Source organism: Neodiprion lecontei, chromosome 4, assembly GCF_021901455.1.
Source record: "Neodiprion lecontei isolate iyNeoLeco1 chromosome 4, iyNeoLeco1.1, whole genome shotgun sequence".
In the NCBI taxonomy this organism is placed as follows: domain Eukaryota; kingdom Metazoa; phylum Arthropoda; class Insecta; order Hymenoptera; family Diprionidae; genus Neodiprion; species Neodiprion lecontei.
Genome location: NC_060263.1, coordinates 22415905 through 22443087, shown reverse-complemented (window position 1 = coordinate 22443087; position 27183 = coordinate 22415905). Strand labels below are relative to the sequence as shown.

At 38.4% G+C, this 27183-nt stretch overlaps 1 protein-coding gene across 3 annotated transcripts in view; it reads left to right on the top strand.

Annotated features, from left to right (window-relative positions):
• LOC107224442 (rhotekin) overlaps positions 1–27183 on the top strand; it is a 73619-nt gene that overhangs the window by 17964 nt on the left and 28472 nt on the right. Inside the window, exon 1 of one of the 3 annotated variants that reach the window (XM_015664495.2) lies at positions 23795–25019. The exons of the other annotated variants lie outside the window; for them this stretch is intronic. Coding sequence (XP_015519981.1) covers positions 24822–25019 — 198 coding nt within the window. The 5' untranslated portion in view covers positions 23795–24821. Of the gene's footprint in view, positions 1–23794; positions 25020–27183 lie in introns of those variants that run through there. 3 annotated transcript variants of the gene reach the window in all.

Genomic DNA, 27183 nt, shown 5'->3' with positions numbered 1-27183 from the left:
GAAAATAAAAATTCATGCAACGCGTATGCATGGGCACAAAATTTGTCTCGCAGGAGAAAAGGTTTGATAGAAATGGTTTGAAAAAAAAAATAGAAAAAACTGGATGCTTACAGTAAAATGCTAAACCTCTGGAGCACTTGATGTTTTTTTCGAAATTCGTTCTTTTCGTCTCCAGATATCGGGACCAGAGATACACGTACATGTGGGCGTCGTTTGGTCAATGCCCGTCGCATCTTGTTCAACTACGTCACAAATTGCGTTACCCAGATGTCGATTCGAATTAACAATGTCAACTTCGTAAAGTGCATCTATCTTCCGGTAGATGTAAACAAATATTGACTCTGTCCAAGCATTTTACACGGGTATATTTTAAAGTATCGTCAAAAATATGGGTACGAGTCAAGGTTCAGATAAGCCATTGGGAAGTTTCAGCATTCAGAGTTTTGATCATTCGATTTTTTGACCACTCAGTGTTTTCCGATCATTCGAATTCTGACCGTTCGCAGTTTTCACCATTCGGGATCTTTGAACATTCAGTGTAATATTTGTATTTTCATATTTTCCTAGTCGATCTTTCTTTTCACTTGAAGTACGCGCAACTCAGAATTGAAAGTATAACTATATCAGAAAAGATGATTCGTACGTATTTGACTTTATTTAGATTTGACCGTGACCGCTTTGATTTCTGTATTTTCGTAGAATATTTTTTACCGTTGACCAGAAAAAGTCACATTGATTTTCCGGCTTCTATCGAAATCTTGTTACTTAGATTCGAAACTTTAGAGAAACCTACCGACTACAGTTCTTCTCGTGTAAACAGAGGGAAAAATTGTGTACGAATCAACGTCACTACATAAATGTTCGGAACTCCATTAAATCTAAACGTATCCAAAAATTCGCAACAGAAAAAAACGGCACAGAATTAGTTATTGAAATGGAACCTTTATCTTTTTCACAGTTTCCACGCTTTATCTAGTCAAATATCTGGTATATTTGCAAGTATACCTGTACATAGGCACGTATACAGGTATGAGAACTGAAATTGTGTCAATGGAGCAAAATATGTGCCATTGTCCTCGGCTACGCGGAGACTGGAGATGATCTACATATTCCCGTTCGTCAGCTCTCTCGGTTTCCTCTTTTTGCCATAAACACGGAGATACGCGGCGGTAGAAGTTGTAGTATAATAATATAACCGGTGCCCGAGGCTTGACTGCTACGTGATTTTTACCAACTTCGCGGGAGGCATCGGTTCGTTGTGTATTCTACTGATATATATTGTCATTTAGTTCGTACTTCTTCTTCGCGATTCAATGGCGGAACGTGAAATTGTCTGTCCCCGATTCAAGGTCAGTTTAAAATGCACAATGGATCATGAAGCGACACGGTTTCAGAAATTAATCTTGATTCAACACCACGACGTAAGAAAATGGTAGGAAATGAATGAAGTATTGACGAAAGATGGACAAGACTACGTATAATATTGTGCTGACGTAAAAGAGATATAACTAAATGAGTGAAGAGATAACAAAAGTTGTTACAGTATTTTTTATCTTAGCAGTTGTTGGGTTCGCAATAATTAACGAGCCCTTGATTTACGATTACAAGCTTTTTGTTTCGATTTCCATTATTATAGCCGATTGTTGCTGTATAATTCGTTATCACTAGCCGAGAGATGAATTATTTAGCTACATTTAGAAATTGTTTTTACGATGTAGAGCGACGTCGAGTTATAGCTAAGATCCTATTTCCGGTTTTCTTGACAGTATTTTGCCGGATATTACGCAGCAAGCTGTTGGAATTAAGCCGTCGAGTTTCATTTAACAATGAACAAATGAAAGTATACAAAATTGTTCAGAATTGATGGATAAGGTTACAGCTGCATAATGAACGAAATAAAAATCGTTATTAAGTAGAAGTTATTTGTGAATTTGATAAGATATTCATGTACGAGATTTTTGTTTTCACGAATGACCGGAGCAACGGGAAATTTTGCAAGCCTGCTCATTTTTTATGCGTGTCCGAATTTCTGTAACCCCAACTTGTAAATCGTCGGCTTATTTCATCATTTACAAAATTCGAAAATTCTATCTCACGAACTCTTCGACTCAAATATGAAATTTTAAACATGTTGACAAACGTTTGGGATTTTCGTCGCAAATGAATTTCTCAAATTTGGTAGTATTACGGTTGACTAAATATTAAGTTGTATTACAATAGAGAATAACGAGTTTGTGAATTATCGAAGTATCATATCTTCTAAAATGATCACGTCCAATCCTTTTAATAATATTACTTCACTCTATGATGGTTCGTTTTACTTGAAAGACTATTATCTACAGATTTGTCGAAACACTTCGTTTTATCGTGCTGGCATGGTTAAATATGCAACTTGACAACATCGCATCGATATTAATCATGATCGACAATTGGCAATATTACATTGACTACGAAAAAAAAAAAATGTAGAGTGAAATCAAACGAATCTATCGGATGTTCAACAATTTTCGATCGATTTTAAACAAAGCATCGATATCTAAGCCTTTCGTACAATTGCAGTATTTTCTATTCCTGTATTTCAAAGATATCTTCGCTGTTCAGGATTATAACAATTTTTGTAAATAATCATCTTAAAACTATCTCGTAATAAAATCCATAAAAAGTATCGGATTTCGTACAACCAACAGCCTCTAAATGCCAACCATCTATAAACTGTCTCCTATTGATATTCGGGACTCGTTCGTTTCGTCTCAACTTTCCTCTTCAACTTCCGTATCCCGGTCACACGCATCAGCCCGCAAGGCGAAGATACGTAGATAAATTGTACAATTGCCACTTCCACATGTACCTACACAATGCCTCGCGGTCTTTGCTCTTTGCGCTTTGCTGTTTGCTCTCTGCTCCGGTCCCTAGTTTCGGATCTTCGGGTCTGGTCGCGCAGTGGTTTCTACGGTTTCTAGATCGCGCGGCCCCCCGATCCTCGAGCCAATTTCTTAGCGAGATTAAAATGCCCGGTTGCAACTGGCCTAGTTGAAACCAAGGTACTGTAGAGAAGCCGGTAAGTACCTGCGCACACAGGCATTCGCGTTAAACCTCGTAAAGTCGAGAATGCTTACGCGAGTTTTCTCTCGTTTGTATTATTATCCCCGAGTCTCGTCCCCTGTGCGTTTTACAGCACAATTTTGAAAATAATTACGGAATATTGTTCTACCGTTTAAAACTTTCAAATTTTTTTCTTTTCACCTTGCAACTGAGCGCCTAGCGCACCTACTCAATGACTTTAATGTCCCGCAGTGGCGATTCGTTGGTGGAAACTTGCTCTTAATACACGTGTGTGAGGCGGAGTCGTTGTTTGATTTGTGATTAGTCGAACGGAAAGTAGAGCTGCGCGGTGCAAATCGGTTACCTTCAATTAATGTTCCCGCATATTCGAATAGAAAGGCTTATACTTGCTGCTGTGCAGGCGGTGACATGGGTGTAAAGATAATACGGGGATGTGATTTGCCTTTGAAATTGCAACACTCGACGTCGAAAGACTCGCGCCTCTCCTGCGATTGTACAGCTGTATGTATGTGCATAACTGTAAGGACAGAATCTCCGCGCATCTCGTAACTCGCCTTATTTATTACACGCACGTCTTGGTATGGGTTGGAATTTCATCGTTTCGCTTGGCGTCAAAAGTTCACGTCGACTTGCTAAGGTCGGTAATTTTTATAATTGATAATTTTTTGTTGCATGACTAGTAGTAGGAGTTTATATGTCTTTCACTTCCATCCTGGACAGGAATTTTCTTCTTCGTTTGTCTGAAAAACTTAAACGGTTGAGTGGAACGGCAATAATTTCAAATGTCAAGCACATTTGGAGTATGCAGTTTCTACCGCGGGAAACGAAATACAACCGTGTAACAATTTTCATGAATTTTTCACAATTTATGATATCGAAGAGATTCGAGGGCAAAAAAGGGCATAAATCACGCTATACTTGATTTTTCAATCACCTTAACGTCATGAGGGTGTATCAGCATTTTGCAGACGTAAATTTCGTCAAACAGAAATTAGGAAGTCTTTAGCCTGCAAAACGGCGTAAAAATGTGATAATTATCATCTTAACGTGGTTAGACGGGCGTGTAATTTTTTTTATCGAATTTTTCTTACGGTTCGCCCTTCTGGCAATAAAGAGATGATCGTAATTGAATGAAAATCAACGTTCCTCATACCGCCAGATAAGAGCCATATTTTATTTTCAAATTCTTGTTTAACACGCTTTTCTGACGGTAAAACAGCAGTGGAATCTTGAAAAATTAAAGCCACTTTGATACTGCGAATAAAGCGTATCACACGAAAACTTCAAGTGATAGGGTGGAAAAAGAACTACAATTTTTTTCAAATGCTTGTGCCCGTGGGTAAGTAAGAAAGTTCAATTTTGATAGCCGGCAACTATTGGAATGTGACCAAAAATACCGTGGTTCAATCATTTTAAACATTGTAATTAAAAAACCGTTCGAATTTACTCCGATTGATTTCTCTCACGTGTAAATATTACTTCATTCGCGTTCATTATCGTTGGTTTAAATGACATTGCTCGACATTTTTCAAAAGACTTTGTCTTTCCTAACTTTTCACTCCGACTGTGGTTCCCTTTCGTCCTTAAAGCAGTATCCACTGTTTCTTGGGTGCTGCGTCTTTCTGGTCCTCGACTATCGGAGCATAGATTCTAAAACCAAATTTTCCTGGCTAACCGAATAGCGAGATAATAAATTCTAAGATCGTAACGTTATCGTGACGAAACGTTGGGCAAAAAGTCATGTTCTTCTAACTTTTACAACGACTTTGAAGAAACTAAGATTTCAAAATATGAGTAAATTTTCTTCTTTTTATCACGGTTTACCGTACGTCAGGATCAATTATTGAAATTACAGGAAAATATGATATTATTCCATAATCTCGAACGATTCCTCGAAATTCTTACCGGCGATCATTGCGAATATACCGCCCCGCTTAAAATAAGAGCTTGATACTTATCTGATACGGTTTACCGTTTCTCGGCAGATATATAGTAAGACTTGAATCGCGTCGCGTCGATCGGGGACAAGAATTGCCGGAAGAATTTGCTCGCACTCTCCGAGTGCATACGTAGCGTACAGGTACTCGTATATACACTTGGGCATGAATACCTGCTGCAAATTTGCGAGTAACAAGTAACCGGCAGGTGTCCTAATGCCTCGAGCAGACTGCTACTTGAACTGGCCTTACGGATGAAATAACCACCTATGGTATTTTTATATTCGCCATGTATTTATATGCCGCATGCCCGTGTGTACAAATGAAAAGAAAGCCAGCGACGATTCTATGCATCATTCAGGAGTTTGGAACTCGCGGTCGCTTTTATTATTACGATTTATTTACATATTTCAGATAATTAAATTTTAGCTAACGTGTACGCAAGATAAGAGGATATGTATTTTAGTTTTTTGTATCAAAGAATCGTAGCGGCTGTTTTCGAAATACAATTTTCAGCCGACTGACACGTACGCATATAAATATTCGCAACTGTTTCGTGCACAAGTTAACAGCTCACTTAGTATTCTGACTGAATTTGAGATACAAGGAATACTTTCGATCGAACTACAGTGTTATTTGTGAAAATTTCAGTTTGATTTTTCTGTCATTTGTTTGTTAATTTTTATCCTTTAAATTAAACTCGCATCGTCGAGTCATTTTTACATACATATCAGTATCCGAAAAGTGTGCAACATATGATGTGAAAACTCTAAAACGTTGAAACATCGGATTTTCTGTGGATAGAAAAAAAAAAAAAAAACTCGAGGTAGTAATAATAATAATAATAATAATAGTAATAATCGGAAATGTTAAAATAGTCAAAATGGAACGAATAATCATCACGAAGTACCAGAAGTATCAAAAATTAATTTTCATTTCACAATATCGCAGCAACCACTGAGTGCCAACTGTTAAAAATAATGACAAAGTGGTAAAAAGAATTCTGTTTTTTTTTTTTTTGGAATTTTTGAGCAAATCTTCGAACTTGTTAGATCCGTGAGTTAGTTTAAAATCTCTACCGCTCTCACAACCTACAAATGCCTGTGAAACTTACCAATGTCTCGATTACGGATTCTCGATGCATTCGCGGCGAACCGGAAATAGCGGTAAAGAAAAAACGAGAGCGCAAATCGTTGCTGCTGAATGGCTTTCCCGCGGTGCAGTTTTGTTTCGCACTAACTATTTACACGCACACTGAACCTACGCCAAAGAGTTGCGTCCATCTTTTTACGCGCAGTAGTAGACCAGTCATACCGCATACCGTTATTTAACGCTGCTGCCTCAGCTTCACCGCAAATCGGCATCCGACATGCAGTCGATAGAAGATACAGCTATGTGTCTTTATCTGCACGCGTGTATGTTGCGTTGCACGTAACCCGTAAGACCTTCGAAAGGGTTTACTGGAACAGGTGCCTCCGTGAATTAAAACGGAACATGATCGATTTGCAATAACAACGCTTACAAACTAATTTTCATTGAGGAAAATAGGAATTTTTCACAATGTTTCGTTTAATTTACGAATGTTAATTTTACCGCGGTTAGAGTTTCCTCGAAGAGATCGAAATATTACGAGGATGAAGTTAGTGACGTTACACCGACGATGAAGGTTTGGGAATAATCGTTACCTCGCACCTTTAGAAATGTCTGAAATGTAGTAAACCGCGATTAATAAAATATATTAATATTGTCATTCTAAAATTGCCAAGTGATGATTTTTTCCCTGATGTTTCGTTACGTTATCGGTATTAATTTCAGCCTCATGAAATATTGCACAATGAACCTTCTCTGCCGGAATCTTCAGCAGATGATAACTGTGTCGTCGTTGTATAAAACTGAACGATACAAATTAAAAAGATGAAAATTGAAGTTCGTCACAGATGTAAAGGTCAAATCTTTCTGATATACGATGACAAAAGAAAATGAATCGTTGCTCAAATTTAAAAATGCGTTATCGGCAGTTTCATGTTGTACAGTATAATCTCGCGCCATTCGTATGTTTTAAGTTTTAGTCAATCTCAAATAGTTCATCAAGACTTGAAAGGTCATGCTGATTTACCGAAGAAGTCTTGCTTAAAATACAACGACATAGTGACTGCAGTGAAAATGGAGAGTTTACATATTTTCTTGGAATGACTCATAAGAATATTAGACTATCGCATCAGAATAATTACAGTATTTGCAAATGATTATATTGAATTTTCTAACGGACTCGATTAACGAAAATTCGTACAGTGCTTTAGAAAGAGCGAAACAAAATCCTGCACGTTCGGTGTAAATGCATTGCAATTTTTCTTAACCAATATACGTCATATACTACACATCCATAAATCCAATCCACCAACTTTGCAACCTACATTTCGTTGAAACTGAAATAATCCGTAACGATGCTTGCCCGGAACTCTGGTTCTACGTCCATCTCCACCAAGTCATCGTCCAGCACAAGGAGACCGGTGTGACTTTTCCAAATCTCCATTCCACTTCTTTTTTTCACCCCTTACGACTTCGAACTTCCAGAATAAACGTACAACGCCTCGCGTCGTTAATCCATCACTCACTCGTCATTTCTACGTATAATCTTATATTGTTCACTCGACGAGACCCATCATGCCTACTCGTTCTATGCGTATGCAGGCGTCAAGATTGACAGATTGTGCAAGACTCGCGACTCACAATAGACCGTGATGCGCCGCGTGTGGGTGCATCTGCCGGGTAAATCTAACTTTTACAATTTACTATTTTTCTTCAACGCCCGTGCATCATTGCCAATCGTAAGTAGGCAGTTGGATAGATAGGTAGGTATCTAATAGGCGAGTTTACGATTCATTGCATTCACCCCTCGATCGAAGCTCTGTACGAGCCTGATCATTGCGCAAAGCATTCCTACCAGCATCAGTGCGACGACGATCCTTTCAACGATCCTCACGCACGCGTGTAAAATATCCGTGTAATTTATGCGGGTAGGCGTGTTCAATTATTTACCATTTATACGGCGATTTATCTGTTTTCTTCACCCAATTTATCACTTCTCTTTGTTCTCTCAAGTTGTGAACGGTGTCAAGGAGAAGCGATAACCCTCAAATGCAACCCTTAGATGATCCATAGTTGTCTAGGCTCAATTTTGTCACTGTCATTTTAATAGAAGCACGTTATTCAATTTGCAGATCCCTGCGCTAAGCGCTAAAGTAGTTCTACGGTATTAATTGTGGCCAGAAATTTATTGAATACGGAAAATATCAGGGGATGCGTGATAATGAATTTTCGGATTACGATAGAATATTTACAATTATTCAAAGATTTAATATAATCGTATACTGCGTGAACAATGTACCCATATTTATATTCTTATATTTTTATTTATGCATCGTGTAAAATTGTCGAATAATATGCATAAACGTGTTTGAAGAATTCAGTTGAAATCTTCGCCTCCATTTTCTCTGAACTGGCAGAACTCCGATGGTCGGTTTTTACAAGGGGCACTCGCCGTTGGTCCGGAGAGTGATTTCTACGTAAGAAAGTGTAAATATAATTAGAATAAATAATGGAAAGCTGAACGCGTTCCTCGAACATTTGAAGAGAATGAATTTTCTCATTTGTCTAAGCTGTATGCTACGCATACATAGGTATATATATATATGTATACCATGTCGCAGATTTCGTATTGAAAAAAAAAGTTTTTAATTTTTAAACTTGACTACGCGAAGCATCGACTAAAAGACAGATGAACCAAATCCACTGTACGCTGTACGTGAAACGTTTTTAAACCGAGCCAAGTGATCGTTTGAATTATATTAAAAATGTTACACATGTTTTTTTTTTTTTGAACAGTCATTGAGACCTGAACGGTTTCACGAACACTTTGACATACCGATTCGATAAATTTGGAATCTTTGAAATCAAGTAAAGTAATTGAAATAAAATGTATGTGTTCTAGATTTTCATGAAAATTTTCATAAACTTCTCGCTTCTTGATGATTCCTGAAAATTCTTTGGATACTGATTCTAAGCATTTCAACTATCTTATGGAAAGACATTTTTAAACTACAAGGGAATCATTTTTCGTTAAATTTCTTGGTAATTTTGGAATCTGTTTGGCAATCAGTCAGTCGGCGAATAATATCGATCGCTGACGAATTACTCACCCGCCCGATTCAGTTCGATCGCCTCGTCTCTGGCACACTCGAAATCGCATACATTGGCATAGGTGATTCCGTTGCTCGCGCAAACCGGGGTGTAGTCCAATGTGCATGCACAGACGGTTCGGCCGTCATTTACTTTCACACGTACGGCATTTGCAGTGACGCATAGGACCGCAAGGAGGAAAAGGGCGCTCTTAGCAAGGGTCATTTTGCTGTGATTTTACTGGAGAAGAGAAAAAAAAGATAGCTGTTACGCATGCGTTTGGGTTGTCGTTGAAATTACAGACATGGTTGAATTTAGATAGGTCAACTTCTGAATCACTTAGAGATGACTAAATAAAAACCTCTTTTAACCCTTTGAGTTGTCGATGTTATTGTGCTGAATCAACTTTCAGAACAAGATGCGTAGTATTATATCGTTTTCGGAATCGCTGATTACGAATCTGATATTAGATTTCAAACATTCAAGACGACGGATGCAATGTGGTGGATGAAAATTTCAAATTTCATCGATTACAGTCGAAAAACTCTATGCAGAGATTTTCGGGTCCGCTGATTGGATTTGCCATACTAAATTTTCAAAATACGATTTCAGATTCGTAATCAGCAACACCAAAAACGTACAAATTATGCAAAGCATGTTTATGCGTAGTGGGGTAAATTTATCGAAAATGAATTATTCTCTCAATTTTTAAAATTTTTTTTGAAATCATTTTGCTTCCAAAAATAATTTGCATTGAATCGCAATAATTACTCCCGAGTATTGAAAGCCTTGTAAAATATATATATTTCTTTTACCTTCTAATCTACATTTACAAGACACATACCGAAATAATTAAAATGAAAATCCCTAAAGCAAATTCTTTTTCTCCAAATTTTCACTAATATATCGTCCCCTTGAAGGAAATGAGATTCAAATTAAGTACAGTAGGCACAAACTACATCGTAGATAATACCGATCCTCTTGCCAAATTGTAATAAAGACACTGTTAGAAAATTTTAACTAAATATAATGTTTCAGCAGGTCCACTTTATATTTGTCACATTTCTGTTAATGAATATCAAACACATTTTTGTGATATCAACACTTGAATCGTCATATCAACATTTAATTTGTCATTTTTACATTTTTTTTCTTACTTTGCAATACATTAAAAATGGTTAATTCAACCCAAAAATTTTTGGTGGACCTCCTAGGGCATTTTATCTCTAATCGTGTATCCAGTAATTTCTCACAGTTACAATTTCTTCTATAAATAATCGTCAGGCGGAAGTTTGGAACGTAATTGTAACGACGCACACTTTACGAAAATCATTGCTTGGTGACTTTAAAATTATTCAAAACTCAGCAAACCATCTAAATAAAATTGATCTCAAGCTGCAAAATTTTGAATTTTTCTCCACTGTTTCATTATGGTAATATTGATCCGGCGATAAAATATTTACACTAGAAATTTATCTATTTTAAACGGCATTAGTCGATCCCCTTTGTGTTACGATATAAAATCGTGCATCGGTAAAGATTTTTATGCATTTCGGAACAGATTTGGGGACGATCCGGTAAAAATTCACCCAAACCTATTTGAAGGACCACCTTGACGTAAATGTACTCTTCTACATACGAATTCTGTTAACCGATTAAACGCAACGTGTAAACTTTAAAATCGTGGAATATTGTACTTACGAATTAATCAAACTGGGCTAGCGATTGGTAGGAATTTTCTTCGTACTAAGATTCTTGTCAAATGCTCTGGCAGGAGACGAGACGCTGAATTACAACCTCAGGGACAGACAGACTTAATCGCAGAAAAGAACCACGATCAAAGTATATCATTGTTTATCGATCATTGATAAGATTAAGCCGCGTGTTAATTTCTGATTTGCTCGTGTTTGCGTGCTCATCGTTGTTCCACCGTTGCCACACAAGATTCGAAAACAATTTGTTAAGCTTAGTCTGTTTTATCCCTGCAAGCTCATTTATCTTGATCGATACGATCCGCTCGGCGGTATTTTCATTGCGAATAAAACATGACTGCCTCATTGAAAGCTGACGTTCTTTTTCTCACCAGTATTTCGCAATCATAGCGATAGCCGGCCTCCTTTTCATTCCTCCGTGATTTCATTGGCATGTTTTTATAATGTACCGTGATGCGGAAATTTATTACTTCAATTGCAAGATCACGAACTCAGCGAGCCAATTTTTTCCTCACTGACGTTTATTTCCGACCGACGTTTTCGTTTGAATATTATTATTTTTGTTTTCATTCTTTCCGATACGAACCCCTACCTGTTGAAAAATCACAAAAGCATTTCCGATCGACACGTAAAAGTAGCACCAATAATATCGATAAACAGATTACGTATATTCTTTTATTTCAAGTTTACGTTTTCGCTTCATGAGTATCATATTCAATAATTTTCCGAGCGATTTTCGTCGAGTGTGATCGATTTCTGCGAGTATCCTCGAGATCCTGACAGACTCGGAAAATTCTGAAAAGATCGTAACTTACCTGCGATTGCTGGAGAAAGTTGCAGAACAAAGAATACTCACCTACCGGCGGTCGACAAAATACCGCAAAAACTTCTTACCGTCGTACAGCTTACGGTGTGTCGCCTGTTTTACCGACAGATCAAGGATCCATGTGAGAAATGAACATACGCATGATATTTTCATACATGCGAGTTGTACATACATACCTATGCAATTCTCACTTATATTCAATTTTTTATCACAACTGTAAAATATGGTTCTGGCTTTTGAAATAAACGTGAAGATTGTAGGTGGAACTCGAAAAATGAAATTGTATAATCTAATTTTCGTTAATTTGACATCGGTGAAACGATAAAAGTGTTACTCGGGACTTATTTCACTAAAAAAAAGATTTACTAAATTAAACAGAGCCATGTTTCAATTATCAAAAATCTTTAACGCACATCTCACACTTAGCTTGTCGACCAGACTATCGATTTTTCATCTCATTTCTGTTGCAAGAAAACTTGGTGCATCAAATCATCTGCGTTCTTGGCCGGAGCACCAGTTCGCTGATCGCCATTTCGCAATGATGCTCAGAGACCGTAGCTCGCTGGTTCTTGAGGCAGTGAGAATTTCTTCCACCGCGAATTCCCTCGTTGCAAAGTACCTCTTGAATTCACTCGACAGGCTCAAATTTATATTCCGAAATCCTTCACCACGCTGCCGTTATTCCGTGCGAAACTTTGCCTCGTTTCTCTCCTTGAAATGCCGTCTGGTGACGGCGGCTCGTGGCATTTGGTACTCCTACACTCGAGAGATTTGTGAAAAGGAAAACAAGATAAGATTACTGAAAAGCCTTAATTTCAAAAACTCGCTTTAGACACTCGTCGGCGTATCCTATTCGCGAAACTTTGATTGATCCCTAGCCAGCTAGTCCCTGGATTTTGGCTATTCGCTGAAAAATGCCCTAATTTATGCCGTATAAGATTCGGTAATCTTCCAACATCAAAACGACACGCTACAACATGTTTAATAATCAATGTCTCCAATCTTTCATGTCGTCGTGCACTGCTTGTTACTTTTCTGTCGTTATAAGTTTCAAACGTTTTCCGAGACACTCTTTTCCGTGGTCCAGACTTTTGTAGTTGCCGTGAAGAGAGCTGGACGTTCAATGTCGCGAGACAAGCTTCACAAGTACCCATCCATAAAGAGTCTTTCTTCCTTGTTAGAGACTTCAGGCTTGAGGCTTTCAGCGTCAAGTGCTCCAGACGTCCCTGACACCAACTTCCGTACTCAAGGCGATGAAACGAGACCGTCGATTTCATACATTTCCACGCATCTGTTTCGGTGTTTCGTCTCGCTTCTTCAACATTATTTTAACCGAGAAGTTTGATTTTCTTTTTAACAGCATCGCGTTTCGCTTCTCGTTTATTTCTCCTTACCGCAATTCTTGATTTACCTACATTTATTTAAAGTCCTCACTTCCTGTTTTATCTTGTTTTTCCGTTGTATGCTAATTACTACATGCTTGATTCTTAATTTCTAAAATTAACATTTGTATACAATTATCTTTCCATTTTTCACCCTCCCAAGTATCGAATTTCCTTTTGTTATTTTCACATTCCTTCGCAAAGTAACACGGTTTCCGATTTGAAAATAAATTTTTGTGCGTTGATATTCTTTAATTCGCCCAAGTAGAGCATATTTTCTGCTACTTTTCATCCATATCCGGGATTTTTATGCGATAATTTATTGAACTAACTGTTACTGCTTTCGACATGCAACAGTGATATCTTAATTCTTAGTAAATCTCTGCAGAAATCTCTTTTTTTTTTTAAAAATGTTTATCTTTTACTTTTCCACCTGTTTCAGGTAAGTTTCCAAAAATTCCGTACTGCATGGCAAAGGTCTAAAACAATCCCTGGTAAGTAGACTTACAGATTTTCCTCGCATGTATCTGTCTCTCGATGTACTGCTCCTCCACCGGAAGCGTACAGTTTTAGATACGTTATATGTTACGTATCGCGTCATCCGGCAGTTTCATTTATCGCTCACGTCGAGAGTTTATTTGAAAAATTTTACGTCTGTAATCGTTTTCAGAAACGACATTATACGAATGGTACGTGCGGCTCTCGGTGATGAAGTTGATTAGGAAAATTCGACATTGATGATCACGCGATACGTATAATTAACAAATATAAATGGCTTCCTTCTGTACGCACTAAATCGTCTAAATCCTAATACATCGACTGAAATTACCTTTTTTAAATTCACATTCTGTTCACAATTCGTTGTTAGAATCAGTCTTTATACGAGACCGAAGTTAGTCAAGTCAACGCAACGAAGCATTGGAAAAAAAGGTGTTTATACTACATAGTGACGTTACAGTTGTTGCATCTAAACGCATAAATACCTAGTAAAATATACCATTTTTGCCAGAGTTGTTGCGTATTAATATAAGTATGCATATGTCTGTTCTTTATTATAATATAGAATGTGTGAAACGAAAAGTAGCTATTGGCAGTTGGCATCAAGGTTGTGGCGAAAAACATTTCCATTCTTCTCGCGGTTCACCGTGAACCGCGATAAACGATAAGATTAACCGTAAACATAACATGCAAACCGCGTCTACTACATATAAACATATTTTTTATCAGCTCGCGATTAGTTTTGCACGGTTTGTTATAAAAAATTTTCTCGGTAAGTTATAAGAACGCTTCCGTTGTTGACAGCACCTTTCAAACTTCTTGTAATTTTTCCTTATATAAATATTACGGAAAACAAAAACCGTACTTGAAACTTGTTTTAAATCGGATCCAGAGTTTCGAACAAACTTGTGGAATTAAGATTCGGCGATTTCCGGCACAGGTAAAGAAATCTCCAATATTTGATGAAATTTAAAACATAAAACAATCCATTATATCTACCGTCATTTCCGTATCAATTTATTCATGATTATTTTTCACGTTTGTTGTTATAACACCTATGGAGGCCCATAGGTACAGATGAATGTATGATATACAATCCCTGTGTATAAATAACATTGCATGGACTGTAGCCTGGCATTCCGCGGCAAGTGATCTAAATATCAGTATACAGGCAAAAAAGGTACTAAGAATAGGTGATTGGTTGGAGCTTTAAATAGAGCCGTGCTTTAGCCGAGATCTCTGTGAGCCACTCGCTGCACTTCACACTGCGCCTCACTTTATTTATTTCACGATTCAAAAGTATTCGTTATAAGCAATTTCATATCAACAACTCATGCAGCCACTTTCGACCGATCGCTCTGTTCATTCGCTTCGCAATTGTACAGCTTGAATAAGCAGGTCCTTTGATATCAAGAATTCTTCTTACTTTGACTAAATTGTTACCAAGTCGGATTTTGTGCCACATGAAAAAGAATTTTTTAAATGAAATATTAACTTTTTCAGTGTTATTGGACTTGAAAATCTTTTTATTGGTAATGTTACGTTTGAGTTAAAGTTTAAAATAAACCAAAAATGGCTGTACAATTGTCAAGGTAAATTGTTACAAGGATTAATGTTGTTTTTATTTTTTGTTTTATTTTCAGAAAATTTATCGTTTTCACTAACTATATTTAGACTCTGTAATTTATGCAGTGATTTGGTATGAATTGGTATTTCTAAAAATTGAAATAAAAGTTTATGCTCTTGGCCAGGGTAATCGAGGCAGAAAATTTTACAATACGACAGCTGCGTATATTGTCTTTAACGTTTGAAAACACTAGAAAAACAATTAAATTATTATGTAAAAATTTGTCCGGACGAGTCTAATTCGAAAAAGATATAGAAAGATCGGGAATGTTACGCATAAAATAAATAGTGCAAAATGTGGAAAACCGAAAAAAGTCAGGCAACAAATTAATCCAGTCTTAGTATTATTTTTTTACATTTTATGGAACCGTTTATAGGCACGTTTTAAAATCTTCACCTGAGTAATTTTGTAAGCTGCTAAGATTTGCATTTTTACCAAGTATGAAAATGTGTGCATCAAAATTAAGAATCAATAGACGATTGTTTACAAAATTGAATAGCTCTGGTCTAAAAATAATCAGATTTAGTAATCTGAGATAAGCGAAAGGTTTTTTCCCCGGTTGTTGTTTACAAAGTTGTTTTCAAAATTGTTTTCTCATCAAACAACGCGCCGTTCAACTCCTCATAGCAATGGTTAAACTCTATCCAATGACTTACGATAAGCTATACCAAGAAATTTGTAAACGCACTTTTGGACTTGATGAATCTTATTTGCAATTCGTGTGACGAGCTCAGTTTCTCACGTAGCCCGTAAGGGTGGCAGGAAATTTTCCACGGTATGACCGAATGTGATCGCATGTCAACTTATTTTTCGCATTCAGCCACCACCCCGCAATGCTTTCCAAATTCCACGCGCCTTGTCGCGCGTTCTTCGTTATCATGCGCTCAGCAATGGTTTCGACTTTCATTAAAAAACTTGTTTCCCAACATCAACGCTTACAGTGATCACTCACGTTTTCCGGCAACGATTATACGCGTCTGTGAGTCTTTTTTAAACTTGGTGATTTCGGTTTTTCACCATCACCGCCACATGTACAGTGAACAAAATGTATCGGTACATCTTCGGAGGACTGTTTTACGTCGTATCAAAGGTAATTAAACTGTAACGATCATTGCTCGTCAGACGAGAAAAATTAACAATAGCAGGCCGATAATCGTTGAAGTTTTATCAACTGGAATGGTCTTCGAATCACCTTTTTCTTCTACCGAAGCACCGAAAGTTTCTACTTTTCTACGTGATAAATATTACTTCTTAGAATCGTTTACCGTTATTATCTAAACCTGTACAAATGCAAGGCCCGTGTGTTAATTTTTTACAAGTTGATTTTAAGAACGATCGCTTAGAAAAAAAGAAAATAAAAAAACAGTAGCGCTTATTTCATTGCACCGGTGTAAATGAGTGATTTATACTTGAAATTGCATCAGGGTGTAACATGCACTTTAATAAATTGTATAATTAAATTCGTTGATACACGTATATCACGCTGTATACTTCAGTTGCTATGCAGGAGCCATCAGAGGTCATCCCGAGTAATGAAATTATCTCCGTTTATCATATAGACAGCTACACTCCCATTCGTAGAAGGACAGAGTAATAATGCATGCGGCATCAGCGCTGCTAAAGCTTATTATATATATTAGAAATGAGGACTCTTGAAAGATGAGAAGAAGTATTTTTGGTATTGGGCTTTAATTTCCGACATTCGCGAAAGAAATATTGGAAAAGATTGGTAATTTTTCATATTTTCCAAAATGATGTTATCATTTTCTTTGGATAAGGTACGCGAGGAGAGTACGACACGTTGAAATCTCTTTACGTCGTTCGTGTACGTCAAAATTAACAAAATTAATTTTTTCTACAATACGAATACCAAATAATCTTCTTTCAACTATGAAGCGATGGGGAGTAAGAATAACATTTCACAATCACCGTTCGTGTCCCGATACTCAGCACACGCCGCAATCGGCGGATCTGACGCGAATCGCATGCATAAAACGTCGTTTGATTAGTTTCGTTTCATTCGAAATCCGGATGATGTCATCGCGACCCGACAATGAAACCTGTACCGATAGACAACAGGCAGAAAGTCATTCACAATCTGTAACAAATGATTACACACTCGCCCACACCCTTGACATTTTCAACAATGTTCGTGCAGGTTCTACAATGCACTTATTTTTCCTCACCGTGGAACTTATTTTCATGAATTCACTGCACCGAAAAATCACTTCTCTATACGCTGATTGAAGTTGTTTAAAATTTTGGGTAATGATAGCTTTTGCTATTGCGCTTGTAGGGTGGCTCGCGGATATTCGACAAACATTTATGTGTGAATACGGGAACATGGCCTCAAAGTTTGGAGTGAGAATCTGTTTTTCTACATTTTTTAAAACCCTTTTGGGCCAACACACAATTACGAATTCCAACGGTATCATTTCCTAAAGTTTTACAGCGATTTCGCTACCCTGAAAAAATTAAAATATGCTCACTTCCTCGGCACTTCGAGTCCCTCAACTCGGCTTGGAATTGGATATCGGGATCTCTTTAAACGAAGAAGAAGCTCTACGACATCGAATACTTGACTAATCTTTACGCTATCGCTGATAAGACATTCGACGTAGATAATGAATTAGTCGTCCTGCAATCGTCAACCGTACACCAATATCTGCGTGTCTACAGAGACTATCCGATGTTATACTCCTCGTACTCTTGTGAATGAGAGTCAGAGTGTGCAGCGAATCATTCTGATTCATTGCGCTGCGTAACTCGATGGAGATTTTTTAATTGCTCACACGCTGTCCTCGGGTAACACGAGTGATGTTGGGATAGGCAAGGGCGGAACAACCAATTATCACGTGCCCTTTTCAGACCACGTTTGATGCGGGGGGATTCTTCCCATGCGCGATGATGTGTCGACGGTGCTGCAGTTTTCCAAAATTTCCAGTGTTAGAAATGCGGTGTTGAATGTAACACTGAAAATATCCCATAGAAGTTTACACTGTTTTAGGGTTGATCCAAAGACCACTTGGTGTCAACAATCGAACGATTTACACCGATGATGTTTAATGTTACACTAATCGATGTGGACGTTTATTGACACCGTGAATTTTCTAACAGTCTCGGTTTGTTGTCCAGACAATTCGTGGAAATCTGATCAGAGTAAAGTAAGCTCAAAAATATTAAAATCGAATCAGAATTGCCAAAGTTTACGTTTTATAAAGTGTTAAAACCTTTTCTCAAAATGTCGATATCTCAGCTTGTGCTATTCGAATTTGCTCATATTGATTTCCGTCACGCGTAGTCTAGGAATGTTGTTTCATTCTTGTTAAATGATTATGCAATACGAGTATAAATGAATATGAGGAAAATAAATGAAAGAAGTGGCGACTGGTCGAGGTCCAGATCAGCTATTCGCTGTGTACTTACGACTGGTGGAACTGTAATGCTCCGTAAAGACACAAACACACGTATAATTAACTTCGCAATCCAGGTCGGTGAATACCGAGTGCTGTATAATAGGATATAAAAAACCACGATGAGCCAAAAAGAGGAGTACGTATCGAGGATAAAGAAGGAATTAAAAGGTAGAAAAAGGAACCGACGATCAGCTTATTCAGCCGATGCCTGGGTTGGCTGGCTATTCGTAATTAGAATCTTTCACCGCAACGACTCGCGCTGCAATTCCTTTTTTATAGATGAACGTTGGACGCGTGCGTTTGTGTACGTGACAATGCGCCTCACAGAGTAGGCATGCAGGCTGATCGTTAATTCTTTCGGTAAGCATTTAAGCAAGTCTTAACGGTAACCACAGAACCACTCTTCCTCCGTATTCGCCACCTAGGCTTCTACTTATATATACACAATATACACATGCTGTAAATCTCCACCTCCTTTCAACGAAGGTCCTGCAAGTTTATTTCGGAAACAGACCTGCAGACGAACGCATCTATTTATTTGGCTTACAGTCACCTTTAATTTAACAATACATCGACCTGAATTAATCACAATCATGTCAAAAAATATATTGACGTGTGTAACATTGCAGGTGGGAAATTAAAAAAAGACGTAATATATTTGTTCCCTTTCGTTTCAAGTGAAAATATAAACTTCACCTTGACAAAGTATAACTTAAACGTGCGCAAATTCGTTGAAAGGAAAGTCCATTTTTACATATATTTGAATCTATAATTTGACGTACTCCTCAAGATGTTTTTCTAAAAAAAAAAAAAAAAAAAAACCCGCCAAATATCACTCGCTAATTTTATTATTTTTTTTTTTCTGGATTTTCAATTCCATTACGTAGCAGTTGCCAACCCTTCGCTAGCAATCACGCAGTGACAGCAAACTTGTAGTTGGGCGTCGAAAGCTGCATAGACAATTACGCACTGCTTATATCTCGCTTGGGAAGATACATTAAGTTTCAATCATGCTTTTATTTTAAATTAACGGACATGTGCTTGGAAATAATACGTGAGTTGAATCATTTTTGATAAAGGATTGCATAAAGCGATTGAATGCATACATTTTTGATAAAGGAAGTTATTTTTGTGCCCAATGACCGAATTTAATATACTTGGCGAAAGGTTTTGCACCAGGGATGCTGTTTGAGGGGATGCATCGTGATACCATTGGTTCAGTTTTCTCCCCTCTGGCAGTAGCGCATATGGCTTGACGTATTTTAGAAGTCTGGTATGGGGTCGATACGATTCATTCGCCCTGCTCTCGCTCCTATCCCACAGCAGTTGCAAGCTGGCTGGTCGGGGGTTGAATCTCGTGAGGTCACATCCCGTTGCTCGTAGTTCCCCGCGGCACGAACATCCTGTTTCACTACGCTTCCTGCATGCGGATGTGCTACAAGGGACGCCGTCTAAGGGGTGTCAGCGTCCACTTTCGGACGCTTAGACCACAGCAAAGGGATGTTGTGAATCTGATACTCTCCGATGCGCCGAACACTTCGCAACTTCCAATAGAGCTGTTGAGTTTGGAAATAATACTTCAATTTTACCCCCACTTGAAAGATTTGCTGCGAAAATCAAGCGAATTATCATCCCGGAAGGATATTTATTAAGTCCAATTTTGATGGTTTGCTTTTGAAATTCGAAATTTTTTCAATCATAGTGGGACCGTCACAAAGAATTTTAAAGACTTCCTCCAAGTAATAATCGTCGTAACAACCTTGCTGTTGCGACGTGATTGCAAAATGTGTTTGGTTATACCCCGTACAAAGGTTTCAAGTACAAGATTCTGGACGTGCGCGTAAGCAAAGTATAAATTCGATGTTATATCACTCTGAACGCTTTGGCACGATATGTAACTATATACGTTTACATTGTTCCTCAGCTACCTATCGTATGCACGGACGAAGGCACTTGGGTTCGATTTTAAGAACCGGACGTTGTTACGAACGCCACGTGCTCCGTGCACGAACTCGACGCACGTATCAAATTCCATCCTTCGAACGATCCGAGGTCTTGACGATTTTTAATTGTGAGGTAGGTGCGTTTATTCGCATGTATGCGACATGCCCAACATACGTACCTAAAATAATCTTCCAATTTCGCAAGTTCGCTACGTTCTACACAGTTTTTATAATGGACGTGAGCCATGTTTTCTGCATTACCCAAATTCCATCATTTGATCAATATTTATTACGTAATTGATCACTGATCGTAAATATGACTCAGTGGAAATATTCTCATGTCTTTGAATGGTCATTGATTTTCTGCGGTTATGAATGCACCACTGATTTTTTCGTGATATTTACTGATATCAGCCAGTTTCCTCTGATTCGTATTTAAAAAGTGAAGCTTCCGTAGTCTGTGTCCTGTTATTTTAAAACTTGCCGTATGCTTGGTAAAATACGATAGCGCTGAAACGTTTCTCTGACTCAAACATCACTGCAGATATAATTTCAAGTCTGATAGTAATTATGTGGACTTTAATGAGTAAAAAAAAAAATACGCCTTCATAAGTACATCGTAAAATAATGAACTGTACATGATATTGTCTGATGGTTATATCTAATCACTTCCCCCGGTATTGTCAATTCTATTATTAATTCAGTCTCGCTTCCTGTCAGTAGAATATATTGTTTTCTCCAATCGGAATTTCTATTCCAGTTGCAATGAAACTTCAAAAGAATTCATTACTTCCGAAGTCTCGATGAAGATAATTTCATCGGCTAATACGAAAATTAGTCTTTCATTTAGATTCTATGGGGGCCATAGCGGAGCCCGGATATTATTCTAATCAATACATTTTTTAAATATCAAAAAGATGTAAATAATGCGTGTTGATCTAATTACTTATTTTGGAAAATTCAATGAAAGCCTATGCTTGAGAAAAACAACATTTAGTCTAATTGAAAAGAACTGTTTTTTGCATTTTGCCGAAACAAACACAACGGTTTTCACTTAGAACACATTTTCCCTTCATATTGAACGAAGGGGTTTGAAAATGTATTTCATTACATTAAATCATTGCTTTTTACGAGTATGACCAACTTTGTATTATCGGATTCCATCTCGAAATATTAAAACTTGTAAGTGATTGAGGTTATATTGAAGCATAAGATTAGAGCCTTATTAGTAAACCGAATAAGAACAGGTAAGAACACCAAATAGATTAACGCGACGTGAAATTAACAGTTGAACCGTAATGTTGTTAATGATCCAAGAAGATGAACTGATACCGACAAGGAGAGTATCGGACCTCCGGATTACAGATTCTAATGAAACTTCTAGAAATGTTCGGTATACAATATAGTATTCTCAGTCCATCACGTACACATTTTTATTATCATCACACTAAAAATCTATTTGTACAGATACTCTGCACAGTCGTGACTCTCGCTGTTTAGCAAACCGCTTGTTTGAAAAACTTTTGCCTGTTAGTTACGGTATAATTAGTTTCTGCGATAAATTTATTTACGTAATCACTACATTATCGTAAGCTGAATTCAGACAAACGTTTACTCATAAGTAGCGTAGCCATTGTATTTTTTCTAAACGAACCCGCAAAGCATAATCTATACAAGTTGTCAAAAAGGTGTAACCTCATTCGATTCGAAATGCCTGTTACTACGTTATTATCCGTCATTCACGCAGCCGCGTTGTCACTACTTCGAAGCATATCAACCAAAGTTCTACCTATTCGTCCGTTGTTCACGTCGACCTGCGTCACGCGCATATATGCTATACATAAAACATGAACCATTGACTACACCAAGAACAAATCGTACGATTCATCGTACACCTTCAATGTCTTTTCCACGGATCATATACCTACAGCTACACCCTGTCTTATAGTTATGCAACAAGCACTGGGTTCGCTTCGCGAAGGAAACCATTATGGGAAGATCCCCGGCTCTGCGGCAGGTTTCGAGATTCATCCGTTCGTCATTGTGCCGTTCAACAACAGAAAATCTAGCAGTGACTGGCAGCCGGTTTATACCTGAGATCCTCTCTGCCTGCCCCTACGAACTTCCTCCGTCGTTCTTCCTCTTCAACGTGCCTTCGAACCCCGCGAAACAAACGAGGTGTGAACGTTTGAATCCAAAACGTCGAAAGTTTGTTTGGAACTGCGGAAAGGATCAACGAGATGAAAATAATTGATACGATCTATTACGTGTACCGTGTACAATTGTACACTTGGGGACAACGAATCTGAGACGGCTAACTTTTTGCACTAGACAGTTATGTTGGCAACACTGAGAAACCAACAGCGCCACAGTCGGCCTAGCGCGAAACAAACTCAATCTCAATAAACACGACATAACCCATCACCGTCCAATCTAACCTCCTAACTGGATTGACAGGTCAACAAGTCATTATCCCCGCGGTATATTAAGATTAGATTCCATGCATAACCACCGGTCATTGGCTATGTTACGTTTATTCAGATTGAGTTTGTTCCGCGTTCAACCGACTATGGCTCGGTAGGTTTCCCTGTGTTCCCAACGTAACTGTCTAATGTAAAAAGTTAACCCTCTCAGATTCATTGTCCCCAAAGTGTACAATAAACACATATCCGAATGCCCAACCCGAGAAAACCTACGAGAATATTCTGCAGGGTAGATACAAATCGGTTGACAACCACTGCCGTGCTCATCGGCCGGCCGGCTGGTCCCTTTGTGGACGCACGTGCGTGTCCCCTTCCTCTTTCCTTATTTTTTTCCTTCACTCTCTCCCCTGTTCTCCCCGTTCCCTCCCCCCCCCCCCTCCCTCATTCTCGTCTCCTCTCGTTGATTTGCCTTCCTCCCCACCCGTGGATCTCTCTCTCTCTCTCTCTCTCTCGCTCTCTCGCTCTCTCGCCGGACTCCCTGACGGCAGCCAGGCGTCATTGAGACACAGAACTGGCAGTGTACAAGAACGGCGTGAACAGTGCTGTGTACCAGTGATGCTGCCGAGGCAAAACAAATTCGGGGTTTCGTCGAGGACTAATTAATCGGCTATGCAAGAGTAAAGAAAATTCGGCGCTAAATTTAAGTGCGATACGTGTAAAATTTTCTACAAACAATTCGTCGTTTAGTTTATTTTGTTTGTTTGTTTGTTTTTTTTTTGTTTTTTATTCGAAACGTCGGTTCGATCGGTTGCTTCGCTTCTCTACTGCGAAAAGGAAATTCTTGTAACGAATTAACAACCCCGAGGCAAGAAGCGGGGATACGAGAGTCGTTACCGCATCTAATTGGGCGTCGCGGAGGTAACTGAGGATTTAAATATCGAAGAACAACAATATCGGCAGCCAGGCTGGCGCGACTAGGGATTTCCTGAACGCGAGCCAACCTGCGTTTCGTCCCCCCTTTCAGCCAATCTCCCGTAGTAGTGGTGAACCACGCGATGTTGAATATCCCTCCCCGTAGTAAGGATGGTTTATAAATAAATCTACGTCTTGTTGTGGAGGCTGAACGCGTTCGCTGGCTCCCCTGCCTTTGTTGCCACTCGGTGACTCGCCTTCTTCTCATCCTCCACCCCCCCTCTTGCCACCCTTCGCACTTGCAATCGGCTCGGATCGCCCCTGAGGAGAAAAAAAATCTCCCTTTCGAACGGTGCAAAACTTGGACAATTGCGATTCCGATGTCACTGATGTTGGTGTAAAGTGTGAATTGGATTTAAAAAAAAAAAAAAAAAATTAACTTCAAGCAGTCCGATAAACTGTAATATTAATAGTAGTGATTGTTGAAAAGCTAAACGTTTGCGATTTGTCGAAGAGAGTAAGAGATCGAGACGTTGCCCACCTCGTACACCTGTGCTGATGTGAGTGTGTAGATTATATGTATTGACGGAATCTTGTTTGTCGGTTTAAATGGAAATAAGGTTACGTCATCGCTTTGATGTAGCCTCGCGCTTATCGCATTGTCACTTCATCTAGTTAACTGTGTTTTAAGAACAAGGAAAAAAGAGAACGTTCCGAACAGTGTCTTGTTATCGCATCAGTGTCGTGAACGAATTCAAATTGCACAGTTCACTTATACCTGACCGTCGTTTTTTTTTTTTTATTTTTTTTTTCTGTGCGAAACTTGGATCAAGTTTATTGTGATCGTGTCGATTGTTTCGATTCGGTGTTTTTGTGATTCTTGATCGAATATCGGTAAGTGATATGGACTCGTGCTTTCCACCTTTGGCCGCGCTGAGCCTGCGGGATCCAAAGAAAACTGGAGGGCAAACCTTGGCCAAGAATCGTCACAGCAGTGGCGATAATACTGCGAAGACGCCGGTTCCCGGAAGTCCGGGAAAGATCGAAATCCTTCAAGATCTGGACCTCTACTATATACGGCAAATTGCTCACAACCTCAAGGTAGACCCATACGTACAAGCATGCTGTAGTAGACGCGGAAATTCATTAACCGCAGTGATCCTCGGTAGCGAAGTCACGCCTTTGTTGTTTAACCTCCACAGGATGCTTCGTAATAACCATTTCAACTATCCCAGAAGGTTTCGTTGTTTGATAATTTCTTTTTTTTTTTAACGAAGATAACGAGTCCTAATTTTCCTCGATATATCACTTTTTCTATCCTCTGCCACCCCCGACTCCTTTTAGGGTCGACAACGTCACGGATACTCACAAACCACTCTGGAGTTGCTTAAAGAACACTCAACAAGATTTTCAATGTTTACGCTTTGTGTGACTGCGTTTAATAACGATTGTGCGAACTGAATTTCAGCCAGGACATGAGAACCACTGTTCCTGATCTGGGGTTCTGAATTTTCTGCTACCTATTTTGTTTATTTCTCTGCTAACTACCAATTTATTTAAATTGTTGCTATTTTTCGGGTAGGTTAGCAAATCACCAACGATTATACCGGTGAAGTATAATATGTATAGTTTAATTGTTATATTAATCTTTTGAATTCGAAAAATTGTCTGTAATTGTTTTTAAGGAGATATAGGACCTCCGTCTGATATGCCAATCGCATTTTATTAAAAAAAAAAATTTCCGGGTCATAAACTATCGTCAAACTTTGCGAAATGATAGCGATTATGGTTGCGTCTGTGGGTTGACTGACAAAAGTTCGAAAAATTGATGATAAGATATAGAAAGTTTGTGATTCAGTTACACTAGCGTACCCTAAATCGAGTGGAAACTGTAGCAGCAAATACTTCGGTGTTTCCATCAATTTTCCGAATTTTTCATTTAAATATTGCTGTTTTGAGTCATATATGAAAATGTCGATAAAATAAAGACCTGGAGCCAATTTCGAAAAACCGCAAGGGTCGTTGACATCAAATCTTACCAAGCTCACTCAAATATCAAAGGCAACAAAACCGTATTGTTAATACTGTATGAGAGCCGACAGGTGACACGGGGGGGGATTTCTACCCCACTTCCTCGCTTTTCGCCCCTTTTTCGGACTGATGGGATTAGGTTCATTGCTTCGCGTATTCTACATCTCGACGTTTCGAGCACTAAAACCTGCCGCACCGATCTTCAGAAGTTGTCGGTCCATTGATCCTTTCCGTATCAATAGCAGCTATTCAAAGTCAACTAGATATTGAAGTGCGGAAGAATCATGACCTGCCCCACGGCATACTTCGACAAAAAAAATTACTTTCAATTTCTTTGCAACTCGTGCGCAGTGTGTATCGAAAAGATTTCTCACTGGCACAATTTTATTGGGTACTTATTCCAACAACAGACAGTTGCAAATTCATTCTTCAACGATTATTGTAATCAACTAAATTACGAAGAGAGTAAAGATAAAAAAAAGCGAACGACCTACCAATTTAATTTAAAGTATAATTATCAATTCCAATAAACAATTCGAAAAGGTCAATAACCTTACTTTGCTAATCGCCGTATTAAAATACAAACCAACGATGATCATTGTTCATGTACATATTTTTATACCTTGATCTTCATTTTAGGTTATAAACATTTCGAACGTTTGGAAATTATATCCAAGATGTACGTGATTTTTTGTGCGGTATCTTTCAAACTTTGAACTCAATCTACGCGTCTCGACCAAAAAATCGTCAATTAAAACATAAATTATGCGCTTTCGCTGATTTGGAGAATTATTATGTTTGAATATTAGAACTAAGAATAGTATTGCTATAAATATATCCGATCCAGTTTAGTAACCCTGACCGTGCGCTTTACGTCATGAGCCATAGAAAAAGTCGGAGAGAAATAAATTATTGGTTTATTTATTTATTTATTAATTTATTCTTGTTATTTTGCGAACTTTTACCTGAAGTTCCGCTCTGCGCCGTAGTTCTTATTTTAAGCGTCCCGTAAGCTATAGTCGTAACTCGTAACTTGTGGCCTCTCTTAATGCCTACCAACAAGGACACAACAGAATTCTCAGCTTCCAGTTTACAATCGGCTCGAGGTTACTGGCTCTTGGTCATTCAGATACGATATGTTCGATGTAAATCGCGTACACCGTAGAATTGTTTATTTATCTCGAGGTCTTTCTCGTTTCTCAACTGCAAGATGTAGTAGTATAGGTTATCGAAC